This window comes from Perna viridis, chromosome 5 (assembly GCF_037379345.1).
Source record: "Perna viridis isolate PV_CMFRI_1.1 ecotype Kerala chromosome 5, ASM3737934v1, whole genome shotgun sequence".
NCBI classification, from domain to species: Eukaryota; Metazoa; Mollusca; class Bivalvia; order Mytilida; family Mytilidae; genus Perna; species Perna viridis.
Window position 1 is genome coordinate 15,068,665 of NC_142449.1, and position 11,482 is coordinate 15,080,146.

The 11,482-nt window shown below is 32.2% G+C and overlaps 1 protein-coding gene across 1 annotated transcript; it reads right to left on the reverse strand.

Annotated features, from left to right (window-relative positions):
- Positions 1-1,673: 1,673 nt before the first annotated feature.
- Positions 1,674-9,034, reverse strand: LOC148616199 (uncharacterized). The gene is made up of 4 exons (XM_088582989.1): positions 8,945-9,034; positions 8,177-8,627; positions 6,770-6,896; positions 1,674-6,435 (listed from the first exon to the last, which is right to left on the reverse strand). The coding sequence occupies exons 2-4, from the start codon at positions 8,485-8,487 to the stop codon at positions 5,884-5,886; spliced, it is 990 nt and encodes a 329-aa protein (XP_088439115.1). The 5' UTR covers positions 8,488-8,627; positions 8,945-9,034; the 3' UTR covers positions 1,674-5,883.
- Between the last annotated feature and the right edge of the window lie 2,448 nt (positions 9,035-11,482).

Consider the following 11,482-nt stretch of genomic DNA (forward strand, 5'->3'; position numbering starts at 1 on the left):
ACTACGCAGACGTTTTGTATCGAGGTAGAATTCTAACAAATAGGCTTCTGAAACAGGGTTATGTTGCTACAAGATTGAAGTCATCACTACAGAAGTTTTATGGTCGTCATCATGAACTTGTTCATCGTTACGGTGTATCCATCTGCGCCATGAAAACTGATTTGTTCAACATGTCATAGTTTTCCTTAGTTTTCTCTTTCGTATACCCCGGACTTGACTTTTTATGAGCAACTAGGCGGGTGTTCCTAGAAAAACAGATGACGCTTACCCTACAGGTGCACCTAGTCCATGCTGCCAGTTTTTAGTGGAGTCCGAGTTCCTCATTTTCTTTTTTTTTAATTTGTATGTATAATTTTAGTTTAGTTACTTTATGTTGTTTGTTGTGTACGTCTGTTTTCCATGTCTGGTCTTTGTCCCTGGATTACATTCTTTTGATTACCGCTATAACCTTGATACCCTTGATTATTCTTTCACACTTTTTAGTATGCATCTGAGCAACTGCGAGGAACAATTAAGTAAACTTATGGAAACAGCTAATATGTGATTTGCATAGTTGTTTTGTGTGCGTTCAGAATAAACAACATATTGAGATATTGTACAGAGTTCTATCATGACTACACTTCATGCAACAGAGCGTAAGTCGATTTGCCATGGATAAAACAATGAATACTAAAAGGTTAATTCTGAAAAATCAACCAACAGCACTTAAATCCAGAGCAAGGAAATTGAACGTTAATATCAAATCGGTTCTACTCTATGAGTGTGATAACTGGCTTCTTTGGAACAAAAACTTGATAGTTCTTTATTTTAAAAGACGTCATAATATAGATATGTTGGCCCCTAGGGGCTATATAAGAAATTCCAACAAGAGACATCACAGGAAGAATATGGAGATAGGATTGGTGGTGGCGTCCTCTGTAAAACCCAGTACACCACAAGTAAAGCAAAATTTGAGAAAGTGAGATCCGCCAAAAATCACGTAGAGAAAGAACCTAAAGCACAATGCTTCACCTAGGAGAGATAACAGATACTGGTGTCTCGCGGAAATGTGTGGAGACCTTATGCGCCAGAATATATGAAGATGACCATGTTAGTAAGTGTAGAATCATTAGGACTATAACCAATTTCACAGGGCTAAATTCGTCTACAGCCTGGTTTTACTATTCTTTTTTATCATATTTGACAATTACCACACTACAGTTATGTTTAGCAGTGAAATTGCAAAGAATCTTGACAGCTTTTTAAATTTTGATTAAAATAGTACCAATGTGACTTCCAGGCGTTTTATTCTTTTCTTATTTCACCTTAAAGACCCAGGTGATCAATTCATTTTCTTCAAAGCCTCTTGTCTTTAGTATTATCAATGACATCTCACTTCATAACCACCAACGAACAAGAACCACAACTTTTCAGATTGTTTTATCATCATCTATATTACCTGAAATTTTTCATTCCCATAGGTTGGCGATGTGAATCCGCCATTGTGAATGAAAATCTTGTAAAGTGTTCAATGTAAATCTGGATATGCATACAATCTAGTAGGATTTTAAAGTTTAAAATGTTTTAAAGTTTCTATTGTGCTGTCTTTTTTTTCTTTCAGTTATACTTTACCTACTTTAGGTCTTTGTGTGTGTGTGTGGTGCATAATGGAAGAATATCAAAACAAACACATATTCTATATATATAAAATTTAATACCAGATCACTGGAACAAACAAGTTTAAAACTTGTAATGCTGTGGTATAATATCACAGGGTGTATTAAACATCAAGTTATGCAAATTATCTGAACACACTTTTGGATGCATCACATGCAAATCAACAATCACAAGTACTGAAGTTGCAGGAGAAATATAATCTTATCTATATGTAATTAAAATGTATTGGTTTGTGGATAACAGATCTTAAAAACAATTTATATATCACTGGTGTCCGTACTATTAGCTTTTAAATGAATGTGAATAAATACTGGTATTCAATAAATGAACAATTGGTTTTCAGCAAGTTGTAAGTAATGATGACAACTCGGAATCTGATAACTCAACTTGATTCAAAGGATTATGTAAGACTGCCATAAATGCTTGCAAAGGTGACAATAAAATTAGCAAAATACAAACATAACATAATTGAGATCATCAAAAACACATGATGAATGCCATTTTACAATTATAATAATGAATGTATTGAAGGTCTAGAGATCAATAAAATGAGTGACCTGCCCTGATTTGGAATACAAAGATATCTGACATGTTCTTTTGCTTCTTCTTATTCACCAAACAAATCTTAATACGATCGCCACAAGAAATGAAAAACTCAAGCTACTTCAATAATACGACATTTACTAGATGCTGGCAAGATTAAAAGTCTATTTCAGGTATGTAAAATGATTATATCACAGATAGAATTTTGATTTGCAGTACTATAGAAGAATTCAATTGTTAGAAAAACTTTTACAAAAAAATAACAACTTTTTCATTACAACTTTGTTCAAATATAAAATGAGCATGCTGGCTAATAAGGATGAAGATTGAAGTCCATTGATACAATTTCGTCTATAAATGTGTTGCCGAACTAACTATACACAATCAAAGTTATACTAAAAGTGGTGGATATCAAAATTTAGTAAAATGTACAATATCTCATGATTTAGAATGCTTAAGGGATGAAATAAAAGGAACAGGGAAGCTAAAATCGGTCAATTCAGAATTAAATATACAACAAGAAAACATTACAGTAATATCTGTTTTTCTTGAAGCAGAAATTCAGATTCATCCCTAAAGCTTATCGAATTCCAAGTTCATATGAATAACAAAAACATTTGTTTTTTCAACAGTTTTTCAAATACATTATTTTTCGAACTTGTTTAAGCACCAAGACTCCTCACCAGCAAACTAACACGAAAATTCAAGCAAAATTGATGGTTTACTGGCTTGAATCTTAAAAATTTCAGCACACCCTTTAACTCGTTAACTAAAGGATTGTAAATTTTTTTCTGTTCAGTAGCAACTTTTTGTTGATAATAAACTCTTTAAATTTTCTAGAGACAGAATGAATTACACATGCCAATATTCCCACATTTGTTACGAGTGATTTAGTGTAACATACTGTAAACATTAATTTACTAAATGAACATGTCTGCCTCAGCAGTGTTTAGATCATAAAACACCAAAACAAATGGAAGATCATTTTTTTCCATACAACTAAAGTACCAAGTCTGTCAAGCAGGAGCACAAATTGGTCAAGAAACAAATCAAATCAAGTTTTAGAAGTTCAATTTCAAGCCAAATTGACAAAAAGGTGAAAGAAAATTTAGTAACAGGACTTACAGTAAATCAAAAGGATTTTTAAATTACAACCATAGTACATCTATTAAATGAAAACCTTTTGGGAAGACGTGAAAATAATATTTAAGTCGTACTGACAGCAAGAGCACTACATAAGCCTACAGGAATAACAACAAGAAAAAAAGTTCAGTGTCAAGACTTTCTTATGTCAGATTTGCAAACTCGATTTAAATACATAAAAAAAACAGTGAATACCACACTGAGTTTTAAAATTCCATTGATCTAGCATAAAAATGGTCTGCTTGATTCAACACAAGAATGTGGACAATACAAGTCTTTCTCAACTATAAAATTTATTATCAAAGTTAAAAGTTGAAGCAGATTGAATAAAAAAATATTGAAACCAATCATTATGGTCTTCAAAAGTAAATTCTAGCATATTTACACAATAGAAATCAAATATATTTGTAACCAGTGTCCCAGTTAGCATAAAATAGCACATCTTTCCCTTCCAAAGGACTACACATTTTTACCAGAAAATTACCTTTTTCAAGTTCTTACATTGCAATGCTTACATAAACTAGGGAAAAGTCAAATAAAAATAACCATACCAGAACTTATATCAAATATGTACAGTGTGCCAATATTTTTGATAAGTCTATTAATTGACTCTTTTCAAAGACTTGCTCTTCTATTATAGTTTACTTGTTGGATCACTGTCGTCATGTGAAACAATTAGATGTCACTGACCACTGTATTTTAAGTTAAATTTAGCACAATTCTTATGTTGAAGCTAGCATACCATAAAACATTTAGTTATAACCATTGTTTGACCACTGAAAGCCACATTAATAACATGAAAATGTCAATGACAAGAGATTCAGGTTTTGTAGGAAACATAACTCCGACTTACATTAACTTGTCAATTAATAAAGCTAAAAAATTAACAATATTGCACCAAGCATTGGTTGCTAAGATTCATAATAAAAATATGATATGTAAATAGCATTGGATCTTTCAGAGGCCACTAAGGGTTATACAGAAATAATAAAATATATTTTGGAATTCGACAATACACATTTTATCTGTCAGCAATTCCATGCTGATCCATTATCACAAATATATAAAATGAAGACATAAAACAAAGATCAAAGGTGACCCTTGTTCAATAGGTAACAGAAATGGCAGGGATTCCTCCTCAAACAAGTACTATTGATTCATAAAATGACAAATTCAAAGCAAATATGCTACAAAAGTGCACAACTTCTGCTAATATATATTTTGAGTTTCAGTTCAGAATCAAAACTGTAAAATATATTTTTTTTTTATCTTGAAATGACGAAAAAATGTTTGTCAGTTACATTGTAGTTGATGATTTGTATAGTACTAGAATTGAGGTGACATTCAGCACAACCACCTGTATGACCCATTACAACATTAAAAGTAGTACATGTATTGTTGTGACATGCTCTTCTCTATTATGAGCCATCTTGATCCTAATTTTGGAATAAAAACTTTTTTTTTTTTAAATTTAACTTTCCATATTTGAGGCATAAGCAAAAAAAAAAGTCGTTGACAAAGCAATTTACTAAAAGCTAAACACCAAGACAATGGCAGAGCCAGAATTCAGTGTCTATCAATAAAACATGTACTTCTTTGACTGTTTGCAATTCATTCTGAATTTATACAGAAATCATATTTTATTCTAACCACACAGAAAAACGACATTCAATTTTTATTAAGACAATCACTTCCATCAATTCATCGTAAGATTCAATTATTGCTCTGGTCATTCTACAGTTACTATCTAGATAGTTCTGCTTGCGGTAATTTATGTAGCAAATGTTAAGCTACATACATGTAGATTTGAAAATTCCAAGTAGCAAAAAGCTAACATGCACATTACTACATTCCAAAATTCCACAATACAAACATCGTAAAAAATTATGCCATTTTAAAAAAAAATTACTAACACTTTAAAAAGCATATTTTTAAATTATTATTTTCAGGTCTACATACTGTTACATGTAATTACTCATTTCTTTAGATGAAAGAATTATTAATAAAGCTGTAGAGTTCTTTAATCCTGAATTGATGGAATTATCACAATTTGCACTTTGAATGCTTTAATTCTATACACAAAGTTGATGAATTCACTCATCTATAAAATAATAAACTAAAATTTTAAAGAATTCATCTACTATGCATTTCTCAGTTCACCACAACTGAGGCTCAAAAGCACTTTCTACATACACCACTAAATAGTGGCAAGATAGTTGTACGTCTTTTCTTATCAGAAATTTGAACAATATATCAACATACATGTATATCTCAGTAGCACTAAAACTGAATCCAATTACATTTACGTACATGTATTTCAAATACAGTTTACCTGGTTTGATTTTGAAATGATATCTTAATAACAACTCTTGTCAAGGACAAGAAGTATTGGTCTTTTTCCTGTGATTTATACCTTGTACAACCAAACAAAACTAAATTTCTTTAAGAACAAATTGACAAATAAATACTCTGCTATAAATAATAATTAAATGAAAAATGAAAAATCTGGCCATTATTAATGAACACATTACATGTTAATTATCAATGTACTTTCTGTGCTTGATTAAATTTGCTGTGATTTGGGCCTGACCCTTTACCCCAATAAAACTGGTCGCCCCCTTTAAAATTCTTCACTCCATGGTTTGAGCTGCCTTGTTTGGACTTTCCCTGATTAAAACTTGAGGTATTCTTCCCTTTATTTTGGTGAGATCTATTTGATTGCAGGGATTTTTTGTCATGAGACTTTGCTGGACTTTGGTCAGGGGACTTGCTTCCATCAGACGAACCGCCATCATCCGACGACACTGACATAGCGTCACTAGACTTTGATGAATCATCAGATTTTGTTTGTGGCTTTCCTGCAATGCTATTAACCTGATTTAAGAACTGTTGGCGAACCTCATTCACATGGTCAGGGGAAACTCTTATTCCATTGACTTGATGCTCCACATGACCTCTACGGCGATTGTTATTGCGATGATGTCGGTGATTGTTATGGTAATTATGCTGATGGTAATTGTTGTAACCATTATAGACTAGATTATGGTTGTATGGACGGGATGAAGTATTTGATCTTGTGGTTACAATATTAACCTAAAAAGGAAAATAAAATGAATCTGTTGTTGATGTGAACTTGAATGTAAAACAATGAGATGTAAAACATTTTATGATTCATGTTCCAACTATCCCACTTAATGATTAATTGTTTTTAAAACTACTTATAACAACATGCCCATAATATATTTACCCAGTGTTTGAAAATACATAATGAACTTTTCATAAATTGCACAAATCAATTATCTGCCATTCACCCTTGCAAAAAGATATATGTATGACTTTAAACCATGCCTACAATGTACATTACTAATACTATGGCACAAAAATAATTCATTTATCCTTCTCATTAATAAAATATAAATTGGTATACCTGATTATTGTATCGCTCCTTTTCCTTTTGCAGATATTCATCTATTTCAACTGTATGTGCCTTGTTCTCAAGATTACCATCTTTATTTGTGGCGAGTGTGCATACAGCTCCATACATTTCTCCAAACCTAAAAGAGCATTTGAAATTTTCAACAATATGAAAAGTAATGAACATGGATAAATATAGCATGTATAAATGAATCTTAATACCAAATAAATGTTTGTGTCAAAAAGTATAAGCTATTTTTACAGCTAATTGAACTAGAGGCTAAAGAGAGCCTGAATCGGTCACCTGGTTCACCATTTACTTATTTGAAAAACTTGAGGAACGATACAGGCTAAGTTAAAATCAACTAAAATTATTCATAGCATTTTCATGACCAGAACCAGAATTTTGCTTAAGGCAACAATTTTTGAATTTTTTTCAAAACCCTGTCTTATGACCCCATTTTTAGTATAGGCAGCCATATCTATTCACGGATTAAAAATCACAATAGTCATTTTGAGCACAATACACTGAAGAACTATTATGCTTATTTTCATTCAATGATCTTAAATGGTTTTAGAGAAGACGACTTTCAAATCTGTACATGTCAAAAAAAAAAAAAAACAACCAAAAAACTAATTCAGGGGTTGTAACTCCTACATTGTGCATTAGTCAATGAATGGTTTTGAAAATTTCGGCATAGGTCCTTCCCATGATGCTGAACAATTTTACCCTCCGCCAGAAATTTGCGTAAGGCAACGGTTTTTGAGTTATTTGCAAAAAACTGCCATAAGGCCCCTATGTTCTATTTTTAGTAATAGTGGCCATGTTTTTTCTTGAATCAACAATCCCATCTGTCAATTTGTGTGGGATACCCTAAGGAACAATCATGCCAAGTTTAAAACCTGTCAGTCCAGTAGTTTCAGAGAAGATTTTTTAAAATTTGTCCACAACAACGACGTCGACGGACGCCAAGTGATGGCATAAGCTCACTCAGCCAGGTGAGCTAAAAAGGCCAGTTCCAATTTCGATACAAATTTATGTAGGTTAGTGAGCAATTCAAATAACTCTATACATGTAGGTAGAAATCTGCCCTACATTATAACTATGTGTCCTACTTAACTACAATGTACTACAGAACACCTGTGTGATCTTTTGGACACTGCCTTCTAAGATTGAAGGGCAGATTTTTACAACATTTCAACACTTTTCGCTAATATTAAACATAGGGCTAATGGCAAATTCTGGTATTATTACACTGACTGCTCCTAGTTGAACTACATTTTCATGATTTTGTAGATGTACACTAAGTTTTTCATGTGTGCAAAATTATATAAATTTTGCATTTTAAAATTGTACTCTCCATCCATTGCTTTTCGTTCTCATATCCTATTATACAAAAGTGAAAATGAAATTTAGTACCTGAAGCAAACATCTGAAGGATCAACCCATAATGTTAATTCACAAAATAACATCAGATCTTTGTAGGCTAGCTTAGACTTAAGAAGAGCACTTTCAATGACTGGATCTATAGGTTCCTCTGGGCTGATTCTGATGCATCTATAAGCCTGCCCTTTAGTTGGTGAGTCTTGGTACCAGTGGTTCTTAAATCGATCAACAAGGACTGCTGAAAGACTATCTGAGAAGGATTCCATTTTTTCACTTGGAATGCTACCGCACTGGCGTACAACACGTGATAAAAACACAACAGCTGCTGCAATTTCTTCTCTCATTGTTACTGTCAACTATACGTGTGCTCAGATAAAACCTCATCAAGTTGATGCAAAGATCTTTTACCAGTACAGAATCTGTCAGATCCTGTCCAAAATGCAAAGCCTCGGTCTGGGTTTGTTATTGTCCCTTTGTTTACGATCTGGAAATATAATCAAATGATAAGAGAAGTAGAGTAAGTGAATAAAACACTTTCCTACTTCAAAAGAAAATAACAATCTTTTCTAACGACATAGTCGTATAATTTTTCAAACACCAAATTATTTCCCTATTAGATCACAAGATGAATCAGACGAGGCCACCAACGCAGGTCAATCGGTTACCAAAACAAAACGACGTCTAGCAAGTAATTTTGGGTATAATTTGATAACAAAATGTTTCGTTAGATTGTGAAAATAATTCAAACTGGCTTCGAAAAAACTATATCCACATAATAATGTAACATATGAAAATATTTACCCTCTATATCTTCGAGGTTGGAATTTCCACCATAACTGTTTTTCTACGCGCATTAAATGGTCTAACTGAACCAATCAAAAATGAGTTCCGTTCACATGTTGCTACGAAATTAGGTACGTCATATCGCGGGAAAAATAACACGTGTATTTGTTTACAAAATGAAGAATTCTCTGTTGAATATTTTTTTCTCTCATAAACAATTTATAGAAAAAAAGGTGTCGAGTTTGTCTTTTACTGAACAACGGACTATATGTTACCACAGACCTATAATTATAACATATATCTGGGGCTTATAGTAAATAATATAAAAGTTCCAGAGTGTGAGCTTTTTGACATTTAAAAAAATCTGTAATATCGGCATAGACTTCTTCTATGATATCAGGGAGTGTAAATCTCTGTACCTGTAGATGATGATGCTGATTAGAATAGAGATATAAAAATATCACAGATATCGTATTGTTTATAGGTCTATGGTAATATATTAGAAGTCCTCACTGAATTCGTTCTGATTTGATAATTAAATAATTTCATAATAATTCAGGTATTGATTACGACTTCAAACATAGATTTGGGTATCGATTGATTTCAGACAAAGATCAGATTATATGGTAATCCAGGCTTAAGCTCACATAGTAGAAGAAACTTTATTGCATCAGCAAATAGTTATGAAAGTGTATGAGACCTTTTGTCTCAGCTTTCTCTTAAGAAGCACAGTATTATATGTTGTTTTTTTCTCTCTAGATTTTGCCTTCAGTAGACTATACAATTTGTAAAAATTTGGCCACGAACACTAATTACCAGGAAAATGTTTTAATCTTAACTGGCGATATGCTGGACAAACTAACATAAAATGATACTCATTTTCAATACTCTGCATATTACAACAAAGACATGATCTATCTTGTTGGTTCTAGTTGCAGTTTTTAACTTTAGCATTCCAAATCTAAGATTGTTTTTAAACAATTCAAAGTTCATAAAATGCTGTAAATAATCATCAATGGAAAATTCTGACTTTATAATCTTATATACACACAGTATCTCGGAGTTTTGTATTGTGGAATGCCAGTGTTGATAAAACTGATCAATTAAACGTCTATGTAGAGTTTCATATTTAAAAATCAAGGAGTTAAATATATATATTATACCATAAATTTACTAAACCTAATTTCATATAACAAGTTTCTAACACTAAAAGCCCAGTTCGTTTTACCATTATTACAGTCAGAAACTATAAGTTCGTATAAATCATAAACAATATCAGGTTTATTAATCAGTATTTCAATATACATTGGTAGGTGACAATAATCACCCAATAAACAACCTTGGGACCTTCAAAACAAATCTACAAATGTTCGACTTAATTTGCATGGTAACAATACCCGTAACTCTGATGCGTAGCACAAAACTGAAGAGACCAAACTGTCAAATATATTAGTACGTGAGCTGGGATAACCCCCGTGATACCCCCATTCATCAACCAAAAAATGATTTTCAGCTACCCTTTTAACTCCCATGTACGATTCATTTTGTCGCCAAAAAATAAACTGAAACATTTTTGTATTTTTTTGGCTACTTTTTATACCTCGTTGAGGCAAAAATCCATTTTTTACGTACTTTGAATCTTCAAACTTCTTCTTTCTACAAAACGAAGTAAACTGACATATATATGTATCAACATGTAACCAAATGTCACAGCTTTACAATGGTTTCAAAAAAAAAGTTGCGGAAACACTTAGGGTTTTGGGGTAAAATGAAAAAAAATGTACCCTTACCCCACTAAAAAATCGCTTAAATTGACATATTTTTCAATGTCAAAACCCCTAGAGAATTTATGCTTCAGTAAAAATGGCTTATTTGGTATTTTCTGCTTAGTATCATCACAATTGATAGTTATGGGATACTTTGGGTGATTTTCGTAGTCAGAATTTATCCACAAAAAAAATTTTTAAAAATGAGGTTTTCGATTTTTTTCGTAAAAAAGTGACATAAATTCGACTCCACAAGTTATGCTCAACAAACACGTCTCAAATTTTCTGAAAATTTCATTTTTTTCGATTTTTTGGTAATTGTCAGCCCAAAAGATACATCTAAGAGCCTGAATTGATCTCTTATGTTGGGTACACCATTATGTTAATTATGAATGCCTAAAATATGATTTTTACAGTGTCGGTATATGCTGTGAATTAGAATTGTATTTGATACTGAGACCACTCTTCTAGGGGTAGAGGTAATATTTTAGATATATTTGAAAATTCTTTCTTGAAAATTAGCTTTTCGTGGTTTAATTATGTAGAAAATTAAATTATCCATCGAATGATACCAAATTTGAGACGTTTTAGTTGAGCAATCACTAATCGAAAATCGAAAATCTTGGCCTTTAGACCCGGTTGGGTACAAATATAGGCTTGTACTGAAAAAGAATCCGAGAATATTCTTTGGCGACAAAATGATTGGGTAATGAGAGGTATATAGGTACCAAAAATCACCATGAAGTTGATGAGTGGATCTGCATGGAGGATCCTCTCACCCATGGACTAT

Bases quoted from the DNA above. Each gene is read 5' to 3' on its own strand.
- LOC148616199 (XM_088582989.1), bottom strand. From the start codon at position 8,487: ATGAGAGAAGAAATTGCAGCAGCTGTTGTGTTTTTATCACGTGTTGTA. The intron at 6,897-8,176 runs GTACTAAATTTC...ATGCTCTTTTAG, and splicing joins CCTTCAGATGTTTGCTTCAG to GTTTGGAGAAATGTATGGAG. The intron at 6,436-6,769 runs GTATACCAATTT...TTTCCTTTTTAG, and splicing joins AGGAGCGATACAATAATCAG to GTTAATATTGTAACCACAAG.